This window comes from Clarias gariepinus, chromosome 27, assembly GCF_024256425.1.
Source record: "Clarias gariepinus isolate MV-2021 ecotype Netherlands chromosome 27, CGAR_prim_01v2, whole genome shotgun sequence".
NCBI classification, from domain to species: domain Eukaryota; kingdom Metazoa; phylum Chordata; class Actinopteri; order Siluriformes; family Clariidae; genus Clarias; species Clarias gariepinus.
This window is the reverse complement of record NC_071126.1, coordinates 2,521,342-2,543,765: the sequence shown is the minus strand read 5'-3', so window position 1 is coordinate 2,543,765 and position 22,424 is coordinate 2,521,342. Positions and strand designations below refer to the sequence as shown.

The window sequence follows — 22,424 nt, the reverse complement described above, 5'->3', positions numbered from 1 at the left end:
ATCTTTGATGAAAAAAAAACTCTTTCGATAAAAGATGTTGTAACTTAATGTGCTTCAACATTTAATACAGGCTGCAAATAAAGCCTGGTATGAGGAACCTGTATCGCTGTCGGGTTTTAACGATATTTTAGGGGCTACTCCGGCACTCATGGCACGTGATCAAATCCAAAGACTTCAACGTACTGCAAAGTTAGCATCATTTGACTTCCACTTAACATGGCGAACATGTTCCGTCTGTGTTTCTACAGGAAGCATCGGTGCAGCAAAGCTCTCAGCTTCTGACCGAGCCGGTCCTGCACAAGCGCACCGCCACCCTCCAGATAAAAGCAGTGACAAGCCAGGATTCAGGCAGCTACCGCTGCACGGCAGAGAACTCAAGAGGGATTAGTGCTGAGACAGTCTGGGTGGATGTCTACAGTAAGGCCGTCTGTCATAAGACACATAAGATGCACTTCAACCTGTCGGTTTGAGTTGTAGCTTGCAGTGAGGCGTGTGGACGTCAGATGATCTCAGCTTTATTGACATTAAGAATAGTTTTTCACATTTAAACCTCAGTAGTGGTTTACAGTATCTTTACATCTTATGAATATGATAACCTCAAGCCTTTGATTTTTCCAATATGTGGCTTTCAGTTACTATAAAATAAACAAACTAAAATAGTATTTCAAGCTCGATTCGTATGAGACAATAACCGTACAGTATTTCTCGCTTTTTGTCTCTTTCAGGCAAAGGATTTATTAACCTGACACATGTCGATAACACGACCTGGCGAGTTCGTGAAGGAGAAAGTTTGTCCCTGCGTGTGGAAATGGACGCCTACCCTAAACCCCACATCCTTTCCTGGAGCTACGATCAGAAAAATCTCACCAACACCACTGACCATATTATCACCACCCACCAGCACACACACAGCACGCATGTGTATGTACACACTCCCGCATTTCATTGTTGTTTTTTTTTTCTGTTTGTGTGTGTTAGTTTTTTTTTAAACATGTCTTTGTTTTTTTCTTTCCAGTTATCACAGTCAATTGAAGCTTGTGCGTTTGAAAGTATCAGAGAGCGGAGTCTACACTTTTTTGGCCTCCAACGGTGATGCTAGTGTCCTCCTGACATTTGAAGTTCATGTGCTGAGTAAGTAAACTGTGTTACTGTATGTGAGTGGAGCTAGTGACTGGTTCTGCTTCCTGCCATCACGTGGCTCACAGCATTGTGTTACTCAGTTAATAGCAGAACGTCAAATATCACAGAGCAAACAGAAGCACAGACAAACTTTGCATACGTGACATTTCTGGTGTAGTGTTGGATGTGTTGGTTTTGGATATTTCGGTTTCTAATATAATGTATTATTCAGTGCTGGTTTGAATATAATTAATTATAAACAATTGCTTTGATCTCTCTCTTTCTTTAGGTAAACCAGCGATTGTATCTCATGAAGGGCCGGTTGATGGTCAAGTGCGCTGTGTGGCTGAAGGTTATCCCCCACCTCAGATCACATGGTACTACTGCGACCAACCGCATGCCAGGTAGGCGTCTTATTTTAAGTTAAGCGAACTTAAGCAAAAAGGTGCATGGTAATATCCCATTGGTACTGTACGGAGTGTTTGCATGGATACATAGACATTGTACAGACATAACGGTACCACACAGCAGGGTTGTTACACTCAAGAATAAATTAAATAAACTGGAGCAAATGTTTTACTCCAACAGTAAACATCATTTCCCTTCTCGTCTGTTCCAACCATTCAATATTCAGCATCACCAGTATACTAATCACTGGCCTGATCATCTGTCATCATATGCATCATATCTCACATATGTTCGATCATTGTTTAATGCTTGAATGATTCATAGGTCACTATGCAGCAAACAAACCATTACAAACCAAATACTTGCCTCGGAAACTCCTCAGGTACAGGGACTGGACTGCTAACAGGAGGCAAAAGTCAGAGCCAAAAAAGTCTGCAGAACCGTTCCTCAAGATTACATTAAAGAAAATACACGAACGTCTGGCTCCCTGGAAGCAAAATATTGATAAAGGGAAATGGAAAGAGACTCATGAAGGTCACAATACAAGCGATTCTACACCAATACACTTTTTGTTGAACTTATTGCTGTCTAGTAGCTGTCCGTTTTGTGTGAGGGCTGAAAAGATCTAGTGTTAACCACCCCTGGCTGTGAAAACGGGAAACAAATAAAGTGGTGCAGACCGCACCACACAGCACTGTTCCAGTCAGTCAGAAGCAACATGGTGAGGTTTCTGATGGAGCACAGATGGGACGAGGTGTATTTGTTTGGTTGTTGAGTTTCTCTAGTATCGCTGACTCCACCCATGAAGGTATGACATTGAATGTACGAATTTATTGTGACCATAAAATCAATGTTTACACATCATAGTTAGATGAGGAAGAAGTTGTTAAAGTGAGGCTCGACGTTATTGTTTGCTATGCAAAGTATACACGGGATGTACTTTCACCAGTAACGAGAATTCCACTGTCTGTATCGAGATGAGTCTAGTGCACCAGATATTCATTCGTGCCTGGAATGGAATTGAATATAAAACCAAAGTGGTCATGACCACACACCGAGTGTTACACCATACCACTATGAAAACACTGGAAAACACCCTGTAGAAAAAAAAGCAGCTTGTTTCAGCATGTCTTAAATAAACTCTGTAAACATTTCATGCAACTTAGTTTGTGTTGTCCTGCAAGCTTCATATTAGAGCATCTGCTTGTGCCCCACATGACAGATAAAAGAAAATTCCATTCTGTCCCGAAGCACACATTTACCGTTCTTTCTGGCAAAAGAATGAAAAAAAGTAAGAAGAACAATAACCTCATATATGTATCTGTATTTAGAAGACGGCAAGTAAAGGCGAACTTAGCATAACCGAATTATTACAGTATATAAAGGGTTTAGGTATCCTGACGCCGAGTAACGTGATGTTCAACAACTAAGTAGTTCATCAGCTAACGTGATGCTCGTTGATTGGAACAAGCAGATTGATTGAATGACCAGGACCTTATTACAGTGTGAGTCTGGAAAATAATAGGACAGTTATTCTTAGATAATGCACTACTAAGTGAGTACAGAGTGTCCTAAGCACCACCAAACCAAACACCACACTATAGAGTAAAGTGTGTGTTAGTGCATCTCATTTGTTAAACCCTAAAAGTCTGTTAATCTAAACATACACTTATATACACAAGGGAACATAAATATTTTGTACATATACTTAAAATGATAACTGCATATAAAAGGGAGCACTTACTTCTCATATCTCGGCATCATTTGCCACATGAGATATTTTTATCCTACTTTCTCGAACTACTTTTATAACTTTATAAGTTAGTAATCAATCACTGCGAGCTCAGCCTTTCTAAGAGGCTTTCGGATCCCAGAATAATATAAGCATGTGCTACTTTTGCTATCTTCAGAGCTTGCATGTTGTCCTCGTGCTTCCTGGGTTTGCTCTGGGTGCTCCGGTTTCCTCCCACTGTCCAAACACATGCCGATTAGGCTAATTGGTGTTCCCTAATTGCCCATAGTGCGTGAATGAGTGTGTGTATGTATGTGATGCATTGACACCCCATTCCTGCGACCCTATATACAGAATTAAGCAGTATAGACGAGGAGGGAGTGAGTGACGACCAAATACTAATTCTGATGGACTAGAGCTGTGGATCATAGGTAGACTGTTGATTTGCTTAAATTTTGGGGCCTTTGGATTTAATTTGATTTGATTCATTAACTATAATAATTACCACCTGATTTTTTTCTATTCTATTCTGTTCATATATATTTCTTACAGGTTTTAACCCTTAATTTAACCAGTACCTGTATCAGCACCAACAGAGTATCTTGCTCTTTTATTTCCATGTGTTTTTGAGTAAAAACATAATTAAAATCATCTGATCGTAGCAGGTCTCAGTATTAGTCAAATACAACCTCAGATGCACAACAACATCAACAACATATAACTTTCGTAATCATGTAAATCATTATTTATTTAACAAAAATGAAGCCAAACCACAAAAAAAAGACAGGCGATGTTAAGACCATGTCCACATGTAGCCAGGTATTTTAAACAACTGAGATTTCTCTAGTTTTTTTTTTTATTTATTATTATTATCAATAAATTTGTCCACACAACCTATGCTTTAAAAATATCCTTGTCCACATCACAAACACAAAACGCCCTTTTAAGTGCTGTTAGGAGCCTCTCTAATCATCAGGGGGGCTAATCAGAAGCCTAGACAAAACGTCAATACCGGTTACGCTATGTAGAAGTCCGACCAGATCTCGTCCAAAACCGTTGTCGTTGTCTGTGTCGTCAAAGTTTTGTATGTAGCACCAGTGAGCTTCCTATAATTCAGGCACCTCTGTTTGTTAATGCAATGTGTGAGTAGCTGCATGTGTCCAGTAAGCAATGTAAACACAGTCACAAGTTTACTGTATATAATAAGTCCTCCATTGCACAAAATATCCTCATAAACAAAGCTAGCACACAGACTCCATGGCATCAGACATAGCGAGATCAGACATCATTGCCACAGGTGACACTACAACAAGCCACAATCTCCATTTCAATGACCAAAACCGCGTTTGCATGTGGACGAAAGGTCAAAACTGCAGATAAAAATCTAAGTACCCCCTAACTGCTTCCACAGGATTTAAGAGGGTAGGTTTCAGCCATGTGCTGCTTATCATCCGGCCTTAATTAATCGATCATCAACAGGTGTGCAGACCTCTATAGGAGCAGTTTGGGCAGTTTGCTGATCTGGAACATTTAGGTGTGTGTTAACACAATGCCAAGAGGAAAAGGCTGCACATCAATCTGGAAAAGCATTAAACTCCAGACCTCAACCTATAAAAAAAAATGCTGTGGTGGGACCTTAATAGGTCTGTGCATAAGCAAATTCCCCAAAACCTCAATGAAGTGAAGCAATGTTTTAAAGAAGATTGGGCCAAAAGTTCTCCACAGTGATGTGAAAGACTGATAAAGTCATAATGCATTCAAATTGTTACTAAAGGTGGATCCTACGGGACCCTCAGTTGCAAAATACAGCAGATTGGTCAGACTCGGGTTAATAACCGCAAAACATTATTTAGATGATAACTGGATACAACAAGTGACCACTGCTGGAGCATGATTATGAGAGCTTGTGCTCTTCCTGCCCCTGATAGAATCAACGATCATTAATGGTCAACTGATGCAATAAGATCAAGTGACCTAATATTTCACATGCATTTCCCACACTAGTGCTATCAATGTGAAGTCTAACTGTAAAATCAAGCTCAACGCCTACATGTGACCTTAAAATAAAATGGCAAGTTATGTTTATGAAGCAGTGTGGAATTTCTAAGTGATCAAAGAAGGATTGCTAGACCTCCACAGAGCGTGTTGGTACATGTTGGGAGGTGAATGCTGGGCCACCAGAAAGACATTCACTGCCTGGCTTTCTCTTTGACATTGCGTTGGTACTGTATCTGTGTCAGTCTTAGTTATAGTACTCATTAGTGAATAATTTTAAATACAATTAAAGCAAATTGTTTGGGAGTATGAGTATGTCTATGTGTGTGTGTGTGTGTGTGTGTGTGTGTGTGTGTCTGTGTGTGTGTTGGCCTTTGACATCCATTATTACATATCCATAATTATTATTCATTCATTCTGTGACACTCTAGGTGTTCTAATTTGCTAAATGCCACACAAGAGGAGGAGGATGTCGTCACCGTAACCATGACTAACCCACCCTTTGGGAAGGGAGCGGTGGAGAGCCGCTTGAACATTACCAAGAACAATTACCCCACCCTGGAGTGCGTGGCTTCAGCCGAAGGCGAGATTGTCTACACACTGTTTTCGATCAGCGGTGAGAACACAAACAATTACGTACGCCCTCCTCACACAATAAAGCACACGCCCAGTTAAAGCCTTAATTCCAGACCTCAAACCAGTTCCATGCAAAAAAACAAGAAAGAACTGACTATGTTACCCGGATCCAAGGTTATCTGTCCCCAGGTCATTAAATGTTATTAAGTTACACTTTTGTTATTATGTACTAGTACTGTGCTCCTGATAAGCATTAATGGAGTAACATCTGAGCAATGTCAGTGCCGTGAATGCCACATGAAAACTAGGAGTTCTTAACACTGAACTGAAAGATTGAACCGCAAACATTTACAGGCACTTCTGAAATATTTCCAGAACCATTAGACGCATACCTCAAGTCACTTCATCTCATCGTGAAATCACTCCTTGGATTCCTTGTCCAGCCCGTATAAAATGTGCATTCTGTAATGTAACAATAAACTCTAACCACAAACTTTAAAATACAGCATCAGAAATGCCCAAGTATAATTATGTCTGAAGATCAGTTTAGAAGATTTACATGTCAGGTGACTAACGGATCTTGGGATGTTAGGAGCAAAAATTTGCATACCCTTAGGGGAAAAAAGCAAAAAAAAAAAATAAATAAAATCTACGAACGTTATTGTGTTAGCATTCAAATGTACCTTCATTATCATAAGAAACAAAAAAAAAGTAGTGAATTGTATAATACAGTATGTGTTAATAGTCGGGGAAAAATGAAATTATACCAGTTTAAATTTTGCATTTTACTCAATAACTTCAACAATAGTCACTTTTTATTTTAATACATAAAAAGTCAGCTGTTGTGGAATAGTTCTTGCAAGGACAGTATTGTCAAGTGCACTTGCAAAACCCATCAAGCACCATCCCAGAAAAGCAGGAACAAAAACTTACCTCTGCTGCAGCACCTCAAATTTGGGCCTGTTATGAAGGCTTTACAGAGCTTAAGTAGCAGACACATCTCAATATCAACTGTTCAAATAAGGTTACTGCATATTTTGGACACCTTCAGGATTGTTTTACACTGTAGAGAGAAATAAAAATCAGGACGAACCATGGAATTAAAAAATGTACCCAAACTGGTAATGTATGTCCACCAGTTGCTTTTTTGTTTTAACCCCATCTAACCTCTTTTCAATCCTCATGGCAGTTATAATCGAAAGCATTTAAGAGCATTCTTACTCACATCTGCTACAATCTTGACAGATGTCGTAAGCAGTGAATAATTTTTCAAAAACCAAACGCTTTCTATCTTTTGAACATTTTCTTCCATATTCTTTCTATATACTGTAAGATCCAACTCCTGTACTGTATAAACAGTTTGTGAAACACATCCATGCAGTTAAATTTTTAAATGCTTTTGCTGTCCCTTAGTCCAACCTAGGAAATTCTATTACAAAGTGTCCACTGCAGTTGAGTGGCTGGCTTGGATTCATCATAACAACCATTATTCTTTTCTGCACTTGTTTGGGTTTTGGTCCATTCAGGCGTTATAGTTCATTGAATTTTTCTCCATCTCACCATCAGTGTTTCTGTTTGGGGCTTGGCAGGTGCTTTTTGGACATTTCCTAGCTTCATCTGTTCATGCATTTACTGCAGAGAGAAAATGTCCCAGATCTCTTCTGTTCTTTGTACGAGAGGCATTCAAGTCAAACCGGGACTTTTTTATTGTGCAGAATAACAGAACACAGTTATGAGAGCAATCTCTTGATTTATTCTCTATATAATCCACTACTACATAAATACACTTATCCCAGTGTCTCATTAGCAATGTTCTCAGTACACTGCCATGATCAGACTGCCTCATCTGAAACTCTGGCATCCCAGGAACTCCTTAAATAGACCTAGCGTGTAGAAATGGCTTGGAACGAGGTCAGGACTATAAGAGGAATGTGACGATAACTCCCATCCAAGTTCCTGTAATGTGCAAGTGGTGTTTGTGAGAGACTGTATTTCCAGTTCTCATAGGTGTGACGATTTTCCAACAGAGGAAATTTTACTTTCATTTCAGATTGAATAAACTCTCTCCCACATGTCTTTTTCATGCAAGTAGCACTGAGTGGATTACATATACACATTAAGGCATATCAATTTCTAGTAACAAAAGGTTACATTTTTTAGAAAATTTGGGGAATCTAACTTCAAAGAGTTCCTCAAAACCTACCTCAAAGTCCAAAGTGCCAGTGTGTAGAATCCTAGTTGTGATAAAGAATCATCAGTGCAGAGCATTATTTATGGCTGGGCAAAATGTATGATTTATTTTCATGTTATCAAGCACAGATGAAGCATATCCTGTATATACTGCAAAGGGGAATCATGGGTTTATCACAACATTTGACAAAATCTTAATTTTTTCCAGCTTTTGGGCTGCCTGAGTCTCTTTTCCAGTAGTGTCCGGACTCCAAATTTTAAACTTCCATAACAGATGATTAATGAATCAAGAGTATTCTTTGCATGAGGCATGAAAATGTGTGTATGTGTACTCATGAATGATATGTTTTACGGCACAGAAAGACAATGGAGGGAGCGATAGAGAGAGAGAGAGAGAGAGAGAGAGCAGTAAAAGCCAGTGACCGGTTTACAGGGGATTATTTCTTGCAGAGTTGGCGTTCTCTTATTTAAAATGGAGAGAAAGCTTCTTATGGTTAAAGCGCTTATTACTACTCAGAGTACAAAGCAGAGAAAACAATAACCCTCAAACACAGACTGAACACAAAACCTAGCGACGTCGTTAGGTTAACGTGTACAAAGGACTAAAAACAAGCTTAAGTTTGTATATAATTACCACGATAATTATAGATCCATAGATCACTTAGTGGAGATCATGCTGTAGACCATCTGCTGTGATGATCTACAATGGTTGTAAGTTTTAACGTGACAGTGTAACTGCATTATTATTATTATTATTATTATCATTATTATTATTATTGTATTATTATTATAGTATGATTTCTGTCTCTTTTCGCTATATTTAAAATCCAAAAATTTCTAAGGGGAATTGCAAACCTGTTTATAGCTTACTCTTACACTTTTAGACGAACGGCTTCACCTTTTGACGCTGTCATTATTTATATTTTACGTGTCTGACTTTATATGAACCAGAGAACAGTAGTGGCTTAGGCGTTTGAGGCTCGGGTAGGTTGGGAGTCAATCAGTAGGTTGAAACTTTTGGGTCCTTGAACAACTGTTGGATCCTTACCCCTATCCCCCATACAACCCAGGCACTGCACACAGCATGGAGTGCTGATCCCAAGCCCAGTTAGAGAATGGGAGAGTTACAACAGAAAGGGATTTTGAGCAAATCAAATGATCCCATGTGGCAACCCCTATGAAAAGGGACAGAGAAAAGGTATATATGATCCAAAACACCAGCCCAACCAAGCATCACACCCTCCACTTACTGTAATGTCTTTTATTTTTCACTTTCTGATATCATTTTTATTACTTTTTTATTTCAGAACGTAGTGTTCCTCATGAGCTTTTTACTCCATTGCTGGTTGGCTTCATTGCTGCAGCAGCCATCCTATGCCTCATCCTGTTTGTTCTCCTTTACAAGTACATGCAGGTAACACCTCACACCTTACATAATTCAGGGGAGAATGGGCGCTGAAATTACTGGAAATGATACAGAAAGAAACCTAAAACGGTTCTTCAAATGATTTTCTGAAGAACACTATGTATGCTTGTTACAGTAAATCCCGTAATTACTGCAGCAGAACATGTCAAAAGAACTGATTGTTATAACTTATAATTTAACTGATTACTCCTATACTATAGGCTGATGCATTTTTTACATTTTAAGAGCACTGACTGTCTTTAATATACATGAGAATCATCTAGAGGAACATCTACGTAAATGAGAAGTTGTGTTAAACCTTATAAATCCAAGCCAGGCATGTAAATGTAGTCATGTTTTGACAAACCCTGGTTAGATAAGTATAGTTCAAAAACACACATGCCCCATGAGGAAACCCCTGGGGGTAAAGAAATCACTTTATGAGCTGTTATCCCATGATGTGTCATAAACGTCAGTTTTCCTGCTCTACATAGAAATTCAACAACAACAAGAACACCCTCACCACCCAGGCTTGGCATTTACATGGCCACATTTATTGTCTCCATGTGAGAATGGGAGTGCAGTATGATTTGTTGCAGTACAAGGGAAAAAAAAAGCAGAAGTGTACAATTTTATTGATGCAATAATGCACCAAGATAACAAACTATTTGCTATAATCTGGCTCTAACACTGTTCCTTAAAATCCTTTTTTTTAAAAATAAATAAATAAATAATAAATCCATCCTGCGTACTTCTTTCAGAAACCTAAATACCAGATCCAATGGAAAGTCATTGAAGGAATCCATGGCAACAACTATGTCTATATTGACCCTACCCAGCTTCCGTACGACCACCAGTGGGAATTTCCTCGAGACAGGCTGCGCTTCGGTTAGTTGACTTCTTGTTTACCGTCGCCATCACTGGCGCCACCAGTCAATGCCACTCTGCTTGGCTTGGACTTCCTTCTCCTTTTTTGTTCTCTCTGACAAATGTTTGTCAATTTGTTTTATAGCATACACTACTGTATGCGATGGGTGTTTTATGGAAGTATGGCATCATTCCAAACCTTCAAATGACCCACTATCTATGCCAAAATGGACAGTAATAGTTAACAAGTTCCCTATTTGATTCAGAGCAAATGTCAGAATCCAATCCAACGTTCCCATGAGAAGATTTTAAGATAAGTGAAAATGTCTACAAGAGATCAATATTATTAAACTTCTTTCTGCATCCTCAGGTAAAACGCTTGGCTCTGGAGCATTTGGAAAAGTTGTGGAGGCCACAGCATATGGAATGTCCAAGGCTGATACAGTGATGACCGTGGCAGTCAAAATGCTAAAACGTAAGTAGAGTTGTAGAAACTTACGGCAATTAATAAGTTAATTTGTAATTCGTTAATACTGAACGACAGCGGGAAACCACGTATCACTGACATCCAAGAGTCACTCTGGTAAATAAAACTGTGGGAAAACTGACTCTTTACTTCAAAGGACTGAACAGGTTCCAGTTCCAAGAACCCAAGATCAATAGTGCTCACATAGATCAGGTTATATTACTGCTAAGACAAGACTAAGTGTTAGAGGACACAACCTACACACCCTTATCCTAGTAACATGATATGTAAAGTACTTTATGTGTCAGTTTCTGGAAGCATTGTTTAATGAAAGCTATTAAAATGATCCTTTAAAATCTGAGTGATGTATGTAAAGTTTGTCAGGTTGTTACATTATTATTATTATTATTCATTAATAAAGCTTAAATAAATGTCATTTTAGCACGGTTTTCAGCATAACTTTAAGATGCCTTGTGTGTAACTGTTTTCATATTTATTCCTCTGTCATTTGATGTTGTGCCACAGCGAGCGCTCACGCCACTGAGAAAGAGGCTCTGATGTCAGAACTGAAGGTGCTCAGTTACCTTGGCAACCACATAAACATCGTCAACTTACTGGGTGCCTGCACTGTTGGAGGTGAGAAATAGATGGAGTGAGAGAGAGAGAGAGAGAGAGAGAGAGAGAGAAAGATCGGGTCTTTCATTTATGAACAAGCACAAAACATTAAATACATAAAATAAAAATTCAGTATAATTAAAACCATGGTCAGCATGGTCTCATCCTCGGTCAGCATGTTCAGCATGGTCTCATCCTCGGTCAGCATGTTCTCCCGCTGGATGATGGGTGTCCTCTGGGTACTCTGGTTTCCTCCAACAGTCCAAAGACATGCAGATTAGGCTAACTGGCATTCCCAAGTTGCCCGTAGCTTGTGAATGTCGAACGGATGTCCTAGCACAATAAATAAATACACTGGTGATCACTATTAGTCTCTATGGTCCCTAGTTGGACTACAGAGGGTCCGAGATGGATGGATAGACTGTTAGTCATTTTATTGATTGTCTTGTCAGTAAAGTAGTCCAAACTGAATTGAATTAAATGATGAGAAATGGGAGGACAAACGGATTAGGTAATGCAGTTAGCAAACAAACAAAGAAAAAAATAAGTGAGTAAAGAGTTAAAACCTTTAACCCTCTAGTAAAAGTAAATGTAATATATGTGAGATGCTGATTTGATTTCCTCTCACCAGGTCCGACTCTGGTGATAACCGAGTACTGCTGTTTTGGTGACCTACTGAACTTCCTGCGCCGAAAACGTGACTGCTTCTGTTGCTCCAGACCGGGAGATGACTCTTACTATAGAAATGTCTTGTTATATCCAGACTCAGGGTGAGACATATTGATATACTGTACTGTATATACTGCACAAAAGTCTTGAGCCCACCTCATTTTTTTCATACTTTGCTCCTAGACTGTTTTGTTTTATATTTTAACACAGTCTTGATGAATAGTTTTCCAGGCTTCCTGGAGGACTTTTTTGGCTCGCATTTTTTGGAAAGTTTTTGTCTCTCATTTTCAGTCCAGTCCCTGTACCTAAGCAGTTTCAGATGATTTTTTTTGTTTGTTTGTAAAACCACACAGTAACCTATGAATCAGTTAAGCATAAAATAACAATCTAACTAAAGGCATGAACCGGTGATAAACAGGTGTAGATGATGACGGATGATCAGGCCAGTGATTATTATACTGAATGCTGAGTGGTTGAAACAAATGCGAGGGGAAATGAGGGTCCTGCTGATGGTGTTACATGAACAATGAAGAATCTTTAGGCACCTTGCAACCTGTTGCATTAAATCATAATTTCCAATTTTTTAATCCTGTAACCTACATCATTTAATTAAATTTGATCCTAAGAAATTAGTGGAGGCTTAAGACTTTTGCACAGTTCTGCATCCGCTTTTTAGGATTTTCTTTTGTTGCATTTGATTTGTAAGACGAAAACTAATAACATCCTGCGCTTATTGTTTGTAGTGAAGGTAGAAATGGCTATATGACCATGAAGCCTTTGGTACTGGGAGTTCAGTCTGCTGAGAAACGTTCATTACCTAAAGGTATAGTATGGTGCAGTAAAAGAAAAACTGCAAGTGTTCTCTTTTTATCCTCTTCACTTCTTTTCATGTTTTCTCCCACTGACTCACTTATTACTTCTTTATTCTTTTAGGTGCTGGCTCTTACACAGACTGTGATGTGTTCAGTGAAGTTCTGCAAGAAGACGGTTTGGCTCTGGACACTGAAGACCTCCTCAGCTTCTCATATCAAGTTGCTAAGGGCATGGACTTCTTGGCATCTAAAAATGTAAGGACTTAGGACTTTTTGTTTAATTTACTCTATGTTAGTTTCTCCACGTTTCTGTCATGACCCCCAATAGCAAGGCGATATCCTAGGCGATTCAGTCATGGTTCAGATTACCAGAGATAGCGCTCACATGTCTACAGGCACGCCTGCACATCCTTACAAGTGTGTCAAAACACATACACACAGACATCACATTTCTCAACACGGTTATCATCTGACCAAATCGCTGGGTTTCATTGCCAAAATAGACATTGTGAAAACAACTGACCGAGCACTGTTTATTGAAATAAGACATTGCACATTCAAACGTGCTTTGAGAATATTTTTATGGCAAACAAATAGGCGATTTTGGGAGAAATTAGAACTTGTTTGCTGACTATTAAACTATCATAGATCTCCAAGGTCCCAGCATGTTTTGACTTGGGCTCTTCTGAGAATTTGGAAATAATGGCTGCCAAATGAGAAAAGCTCATTGTTTTTTCTGGAAAACCTTTCGAGAGTGCATTCATACTGATTTTCCATTTATCGAGCGTTTCAGTGGTTGAACCATTGACGTTTAAACATGTAGCTTGTGGGAGTTTTGGGGTCCTACATGTGTTTCAAGACATTATATTTAATTCTTTGACTGCCGTCAATTAACTAAATTCAGAGTTGTCAACTTAAATTTATATACAAAGGTAAATATCCAGGGAAGAGCTTTTTCAGATTTGTGCTAAAAGGGTGTTTATTTTCTGCTTGATTAAATATACCTGTCTAACTACCTTTAAGATATCTATGTAGATCTTATGAGACATCTACTGTAGGCAGCCCACATATTCTACTAAAAAAAAAAACTTGCCTTAAACCCAAAAAAGAAAATCCTTGTATAAAATTTGTCAATTACAAATCAGTCCAAAATATATAATGTTATATTGTATATTTTTCTAACAGTTTACAACATATAATCATGTAATCTAGGGGTGCCTCAGTCAGTTAAGCCTGTGGGTTCTGGCCTGTTGGTCAAAAGGTCGGGGGTTCGAGCCCCAGCACAAATCCCTTAACACTATCTACTCCAGGGGCTCTAAATCCTGGCTGCCCCAGCTTCCTAACTGGGCTATGACTTACTTCTTTACTGTGCTGTACATGTGACAAATAATTGAATCTTAATCTTAATACACAACTGTGGATCAGGCTGGATTTAAATGGATGTCTGATACTATGTGAGGTTAGTAATCATGAATAGCCCTAGTTCTGTCCCAGCATGAGCATTATCGTTGTAGGCTGTTCTAATGTAGTTATACTGACAATTTACACACAAAACACAATATCGGACCAACATTCTTTTTCAAAGTTAGAATTACAACATCATTCAACATCATCCCAATAACATTTTTATATAAATGTGGACAACAGCCAAAGGACAATGCCTCTTGTTAAAAACACTATACAAATATAATTTAATAGAATTTAGTTAAATTAAACAAATGAATCCAAAAAAACAACAAAATATTAGCATATACTTATAGCTGATACAGTACTGTGCACAATATTGCAGCATCACTTATTTCTTTATATTTTGCTTCCAAAGAGCCAGACTTTACTGAAGGACTTTTTTGGCTCAAGTGTTAGTTTCTCATTTTCATTCCATTCATTCCAGCGATGTTTTTTGTTTGTTAACGCATCTAACTTAAGGCATGAAACAGTGAGAAACAGATGCAGATGATGACAGATGTTTAGATGATTAGTTTCTGCTGATGCTGAATGCTGAGTGATTGGAACAGACGAGAGGGGAAATGAGGTCGCTGCTAAGGTTGTTACATAAACAACCGATTTTTAAATTGTGTGACTTTTGCACAGGTTTCTTCTTTCACCAAGGTTTATTTAATGAGGCTACATTCATATATTTTATATTGCCCCAAGTAGTTTTGTATGTACTGTATTTACATTGTCCAAAGTGTTAATTTCATGTCAAACATGAGCTTAATGTTGAGGTAATAAGAATGGTATAGAACTTACAGCTCCTTGCTAAAAACATTAACATTCTAGATAGTAATAACGGAGATGTATGAAAGATTGTGAATACTAATGTGTTAAATTTTACTATTAGCTCCTCACCATGACAACGTTGTGTCAGTTCTCTTACTCATTGTTCAACTGTCTGGGTTGCAGTTGTTTTTTGTGGCAATACATGCAAATCTGCTTTGCTTAACCATTTGCTTAAGTCCGTGAAGCGTAACCTGTAGTCTGTAAGAACTCAAAGTAAATACGTGTATGAGTATCTAAGCTTAGGGATCAGATAGATATTTGTGGGAGATCGCACACCAAGTCATTCTTACATTCTTCTAAGTATTTTAGCAGCACCATGTAAACAGACTTCAGCAGTTCAGTGCTAATGAGAACACATTCTGTCACATTATTCCTGATATTTAATATGGAATGTTTCCCAAATCTGTAACTGAGGGTTTTTTTTTTTTTTTTGTGCATGTGTGTGTGTGTGTGTTCAGTGTATTCACAGAGACCTGGCAGCCAGAAACATCCTCCTTACTCAAGGAAGAGTGGCCAAGATCTGCGACTTCGGACTTGCCCGTGACATCACTACTGACTCCAACTATGTAGTTAAGGGAAATGTAAGTTGTGCTCCAGACACCAAATATTATGATTTACATGTCTTGTATTTACATGTCTAGTATTTAAAAAATACAAAAGAAAATCCTCATAAATAGAAAGGATTATGGATGAATTCTTAAAAAGAGAAGAATGTGAAAAAATTATACTCTTTAAACTTATGAATATTAGAATCTTTTTAAGGTAATGGAACCACGAGGGTTGTTCCAGTCAAAGTGGGATTTGTGATGAAATTTCTGGTGAGGTGTAAAAGCAATTGACATGGATATAGACTTCAAGCACAATACGGTGATGAGACAGTTAGCCACAGTAAAACATTTGAATGGTGCAAACATTTTAAAGAAGGCTTTTAAATCCATGCATAATGATTCTGGCGATGCGCACTGCAGTCGTCTCTGTAAACATTTAGCAAGTAAAACATCGGATTTTTGAACTTGTTGCCAACTTACAGTCCATTACATTCCCGGCTTAACTTCAAGCCATTTCCACATGCTTTGGGCCATTAAAGGAGTTCAGGGGAGGCCAGCGTTTCAGACATGAGCAAGAAGCAGGCAGTCTGGCCCCAGCGTCCTGGGAAAACTTGATGTATCCAAGCACTAGTGAAACGCTGGAATAAGTGCATTAGTGTAACAGGGAATTATATAAAAGAATAAAGGAAGATTTTACTCTCATAACTCTCTGTGTTCTGTTATTCTGCACAATCCAGCTCTAACTTGAACACCCCTCGTACTAAACCATAAAGCCATGCAGTCTGATGAATATCTGAACTCGGCTCTGGGTATAAGGGCGATATATCAGCATGGACACTTAAATCCAAAACCAACTTTATAACAGTGACTAAGAATAAAAAGACTAAACGTTCTTTGCAAGTCAAAACTTATGAATCACCTACGAAAACAAAACTGTTGTAATGGACCTATCTTGTGCAGGCCCGTCTGCCGGTGAAGTGGATGTCTCCTGAGAGTATATTCGAGTGTGTATACACGTTTGAAAGTGACGTCTGGTCTTACGGCATCTTGCTGTGGGAGATCTTCTCTCTGGGTACGTTTCATTTATTTCCACACATGAATGCAGATGTGAATTAAACATAATAAATGTGTAGGCATCATTTATCAATGTGAGGGCTATGTTTTAGTGAACATTGGGAAGAGTGAGCAGTGTGGACATGTGATCTACTAAAATTGTGTGTAATGGCTTCCTTGTAATGAGCGCAGCCTGAACATTTAACACGTGTGTGTGTGTGTGTGTGTGTGTGAGTGTCATCTGTTTGGCTGGTGTGATGAACCGAACACAATATGTATTAGCCTGATAGTACTCTTCTACTTTGGATTAGCATTTGGTTATGTTTTTGACAAGGACTAGAAAGAACATATGTCTCTTGAGATAAAGGCATCCTTATAAATGTGAAAAGTTCTGAATTCAACATGAACGTGATCTCACGATCACTGATAGTACAGCAAAGAAGTCTGACTGCAAAAAAATGCGCAATGAATATAATTTTATTTTATTTTTAAAAAAATCCCTACCAAAACTGTCCAAGTAAAAAGTTTTAAAATGAGCATTGTACTTGGGATTTTTATTTGAAAAGTTATTAGAAGTCATAGTGATTTGGAACAGGAGCAAACCTTAACTATTAATTATTGCTTAAAATTTTCAGGAAGCAGTCCTTACCCGGGTGTACCTGTAGATTCAAAATTCTACAAGATGATCAAAGAAGGATACAGAATGGATTCTCCTGAGTTTGCTCCTGGTGAAATGTAAGTGTTCCTCTTTCTTTTAGATAAAACCATAAAATAAAAGTTTCATTCAAGTGCAATATGAGACGATATTCATTAAAATCAGCATCGTAAACCTTTTTGATTATATGAACACAGACTGTCCTTCACTGTAGTTCACAAGAAGATTAAATATAGTACTGATTTATTTTTTTTTTATCAATAGAGTGCAAAAGAAGTTGAAAAAAAAAAGATAAGAAAAGATATAAGAAATAAAACAGTGATGAGTGCAGCATTAAATCTGACTGGCTGTTATCTTTCCAATCTGAATTAACTTGTTCCACACTGGTTATACTGGGCAAAGTTTAGCGTGCAGTGTCCTCGGATTGGTTTTCCTGTAATTGCTCTACTTTTTTGAACGTGCGTTAAAAAGAATGTGTCTAAAATAAAAAAAGCTAATTTTAGTGAAACAAAGTATGTGCATATAAAACTAGGGTAGCTATAGATGTTATCATGTGGGCTTATTGTTATAGGAGACCCTGTGTTTTCAGCACTGTGTAAGTGGGATGTTGTTAGTTTGATCTGGCAGCCCATACGAGCATAGAGTGAGCGCATGAATAGGGGTTTGCGTGAGTAAAAATACAATTTGTGCGTGTGAGAGAAGGTATGCATGGTTTGTCACTCAAGAATGAGGCCCAAACATAGAGTGGAGGTAAAACCATAATTTTGCACAATGATAGTAATACAAATTTACAATTAATCTACAGTATACTGTTGAGAGGGATTTTAACAGATCTCTCAGAACTATTTTCACTAATTACAGTATATGTGCTTTCTTCTTTTTTAGGTATGAAATCATGCGGTCTTGTTGGGAGGCAGACCCATCCAGGAGACCCTCATTTGGCAAGATAGTGGAGAAGGTTGAACAGCAAATCTCAGACAGCACCAAACATGTACGTCCTCATTAAACAGCCATTTTTAGCGCTGCCTTAGTATTGTTAACCTATCTAAAGCAAATGTTTACTTCTGTATATTCTTCCTTCCCATAGATCTATCTGAACTTCAGCTCCAGGTTGCCCGTAGTCGCAAGTCCCCGCGAGGAGCCCTTTCCTCCCTCCTCACGTCGTAATTCAGGAAGCGATCAAAGCACTCCCACTCTGCCCCTACTGTCTGGTGACGAGGTTTTTTCGGAGGAAGCAGCTTCTAGGCAGCCACGAGCTTAAGAAAAAAACTCTGCTGGTTTATCTACTAAGACTGTAAGCCTTTCAGACAAACGTAGGCCGAGTGGAATGTGTGAACCCTGGCTGGAACGATCATAAAGGCAGAAAGAAGTCCCATCTCATCTTTCTACTCTTTTCCCCTTACTAATGTGGGGTAGTATACAGAGTACACTCACTCTTCACTCCCCATTGATTCAGGATAATGGGACATGGAAATTTTAGGGAGCGTTTTAAGTTCTTTTTCATGTTCATTGATGTTCCAGTAGGGTTGATTGGCACCTTCGCTTCTGCACAACAGGCCTGACCTGGTCTTCTTGCGGTACGATTTCTAACTCTGCATAGGTACTCGGGAACAACTTACCCTGTATCAGGCTTTATTTTAATAATCATAGCGCATACAACACATAATAAACATAAAACAAGATTGCAATGGTTAAAGCTTTGACCAGCTAAACGTGTGGTATGGTAAAGCAGAACAGCAAATCTCTCATAAATGCCGAGGCTTGACTGGAAGTATATTTAATGCCAAAAATCCCAAATCCAAAACATACAAAGGGAGAAATGTCTAGCAGGCTCGTTTGGAAATCAACAATGTGTTGGAATGCAGGGAAAAATAGAAAACACCAGGTTGTAGGAACTAAGCTGTATCTTAGCCCTCCATCTGTGCTAAGGGGGGGGGGGCAATAAAGGCAATAATGAATTAATAAATTTTATATCACAGCAGACTGTTAAGTTATGGTCAGGAAATTAGAAACAGAGCACAATCTTAAAAGATTTGCATAGTGTCAAATCCAACATAGCAACCAACAGTTTATTTTTGCGCTGATACAAAAACTAAAGCCTTATGTCTTTGTCCTAAAGTGATAGGTCAATACAGATGTTATTGTACAGAAAAGCACTTTTTAAGACTTGATCAATCACTATATTGGATGTAGATGCGTCTTCTTAGCAGTACACTATATATAGTATATGTCATAAAGACTTTCCTTTTTAAAAGCACACATTACTGGTATAGTGCTATTTGTATTGTGTTTGGTATGGTATGATGGGTTTAGGCAGCTTTTAGTGGTTTAGTACACTGCCTCAGTATTATTCAGTTGCAGATCAAGAACAGTTCTGACACCACGATTTGTTTATATTCAAATGACAGCTTAATAATTTGGTGAAGTGCATGTTATTTCCCTCCAGTCTCTACATTTGTGGTAGCTGCAATGAGTAGTATAAGCTACATGTCGACTCGCGCTTTTTTCCTTAGTGCTTATTAGACATCAGTTTTAATTGTTTTTGTTACAGAGCAAGGACAATGCTTCTTATTCGACTTCTATTCCTGCATTTCTTTTTTTTTTTTCAGGGAACCAATTTAAGTAGCGTCTCAAAGTGTTAAAGTGCAAACGCCGAGCTTTAAGATCAGTATTATGCGAAGGATTTTGTCCAATACTGTGTGAAACTTTTGATAGAGCCCTTCTCGACATGGGCATGGGCGTGGGTGAAAAGTATACAGTACTGTACATTTTATTGAGAGACAGACTTTACATCACATTTCACATGGATATTTGTGGTTTGGGTGCTTTTACCTAGATTTATGGTTTATGTAGGAGCTAAGTAGAAACTTTTTTGGTCATTTGAAACATTTCAGGAACAGAGAAAAGCTTGGAAATACCAGTTTCATCATTTTAAGACATTGACCTAGAGGCAGAGTTTTTTTTGTTGTTGTTGTAGATATGTAAAGTTTTACTGACGCTTGTTCATACAAAGATATTGCACTGTATATTATCCTTTCTATTCACATGTATGTAAAGAAATAACCGTTTTTGTCATTCAATACATTATATGAACAATAATCACTGCGGAAAATTTCATTCAAGCTTAGGATGTTAGAATTAAGCTAAGTAGATGCATCATTTTAAAATGCTCTCAATACAACATAAAGTGTCTTGCCTCACGTTTAATCCCATAGATTAGATTTCTGCTCTTCTGTCAATAAGAAACGTGCTGTTGAGGAAAGTGCCGACAAAAAGCTAGTGCTCATGAGAAACACATGCCGATGGGTGCACACTCTCCATATGAACAGCCAATGACATGTCAGTCATGTCAGTGAATGGAAGAGTAGAACGTGGAAGTGTAGCTGCTCTGATGAAGAGCCAATGAGGGCGTTCGTGACCATCCCACTTGAAAAAAAAAAAAAGCAGCCCTGCATTAGAGATGGAGAGTTGGTATGGATCCTATTTCTATGAACTGAGTGATTCAGACTGAGCCAGATAGAGCAAGTTGTAACATCAGTAGTCAAGCAGCCGTCACTAGCTGATTTCCCAGCTCTCTTTTTGTTCTTTGTGTCCAGCTGCTTCCTCCAGCGGAAGCGTCACTTCCAGAGTTGGGGAGATCCCAGTCGCTCTCTATCCCACCTCCACTGCTTCCCTCTCACTCTCTTCCCACACTGAGACATTGTTCAGAAGAGGCATCTGTCTGCACTTTTGCGTGTGTGTGTGTGTGTGTGTATGCATCTGTGTGCGTATGAGTGTGCGTTTTCATTGTAGCATAATGCAGGTCTTCTTGCTGGTTAGACACCAGAGCACTGATGAGCTATCTTGTATACAGCTTGTCAAATACACTGTACACCACAAACTGGCTTCTGACTGTTGGTTTTGTGGGCACAATACCACTTCTGTGCTTGTTCTTGCTCTATAGTAATATGTGTCACTATTTTAGGGCAAAATGGTACGTTCATTACATCTAATGCTGTAAACATTTAAGTGCAACCCATTTTGTGTGTGTGCATGTGGTTTACAGTACATGCTACTTAAAATTTCCTTTGCATAAATGTTAATCTACAGTACAAGGTCCACCCATCGACTGTACAGTATGTATGCATTAAGGTCTCTACATAACAGGTGGCTTAAATGCCTGTAGCAGATGTGCTTCCTCACATTTGGTACAGCTAGTATCTAATCATTTAATCACAGATCATGTAAACCGAAGTAACTTCATCATGTGGTAAATACTATATGATAATGCATGGATTATCTCAATAGGTCTGTTTTTTTTTTTTGGACAAATTATCGAAGATTTTTTTGTCCCTTGAAAAGAAGGTTTGTTCTGTGCATTTCATCATTGTATATTTATTTTAAAGTTTTTATTTGTGCAAGCGTTTAAAATTGTTTTTTTGTGTAAGTTCTGTATTTCGTGTTTGTCATGTCTTGTTATTATAACACTGTAAATAAAGATATTGAAATATAAATAATTTAGTGTTGGAATGTTATTTACTTTCTTTGTATAAGGTTAATAAACATACAAAATGTTACAAATACTGTAAGTTGTTAAGACAAAGCTGTGTTACACATAAAACAAGATTTTAAAACTTTTTGCAGTTCCATTTTCTATTTTTAATGTTACCAAAATAAATCTTTGTTTGTCACATGTACACTAGATCACACAGTTTTTGTAAAAACCTAATTATCAAACATGTAATTGCTGAGCTTTCTATTTGAGATGTTCATCTTCTATGTCTTCCAGCCATTCAGTACCATCGAGTGTGATATTGCTTTTGTACAAACACCATTTATTATCATGGGATTATGATTTGTTTGCTTATTTAATCAGTTATTTATCATATCATATTCATATATCCTTAAATGACCCTCTGAACTAACTAACTGAGCGTGGCGAAGCTTGTGACGGACCGTTAGGGTAATTATCAGAGGAGAAAGTAGTTTTAAATTCTTACAGGTACATATAGAAAAGGAACAGAGAAATAAGCTATGGAGTTCCTCTTTATATTT

At 38.2% G+C, this 22,424-nt stretch overlaps 1 protein-coding gene across 3 annotated transcripts in view; it reads left to right on the top strand.

Annotated features, from left to right (window-relative positions):
- kita (KIT proto-oncogene, receptor tyrosine kinase a) overlaps positions 1-21,886 on the top strand; it is a 29,636-nt gene extending 7,750 nt beyond the window's left edge. For all 3 annotated transcript variants that reach the window (XM_053489074.1, XM_053489073.1, XM_053489072.1), the window contains exons 5-21: positions 249-417; positions 726-921; positions 1,016-1,131; positions 1,409-1,523; positions 5,686-5,870; positions 9,328-9,434; positions 10,187-10,313; positions 10,663-10,767; positions 11,284-11,394; positions 12,005-12,143; positions 12,786-12,865; positions 12,976-13,109; positions 15,593-15,715; positions 16,643-16,754; positions 17,371-17,470; positions 18,276-18,381; positions 18,478-21,886. In XM_053489074.1, coding sequence (XP_053345049.1) covers positions 249-417; positions 726-921; positions 1,016-1,131; positions 1,409-1,523; positions 5,686-5,870; positions 9,328-9,434; positions 10,187-10,313; positions 10,663-10,767; positions 11,284-11,394; positions 12,005-12,143; positions 12,786-12,865; positions 12,976-13,109; positions 15,593-15,715; positions 16,643-16,754; positions 17,371-17,470; positions 18,276-18,381; positions 18,478-18,651 — 2,199 coding nt within the window. In that variant the 3' untranslated portion in view covers positions 18,652-21,886. The remainder of the gene's footprint in view (positions 1-248; positions 418-725; positions 922-1,015; positions 1,132-1,408; positions 1,524-5,685; positions 5,871-9,327; positions 9,435-10,186; positions 10,314-10,662; positions 10,768-11,283; positions 11,395-12,004; positions 12,144-12,785; positions 12,866-12,975; positions 13,110-15,592; positions 15,716-16,642; positions 16,755-17,370; positions 17,471-18,275; positions 18,382-18,477) is intronic.
- Positions 21,887-22,424: the final 538 nt, after the last annotated feature.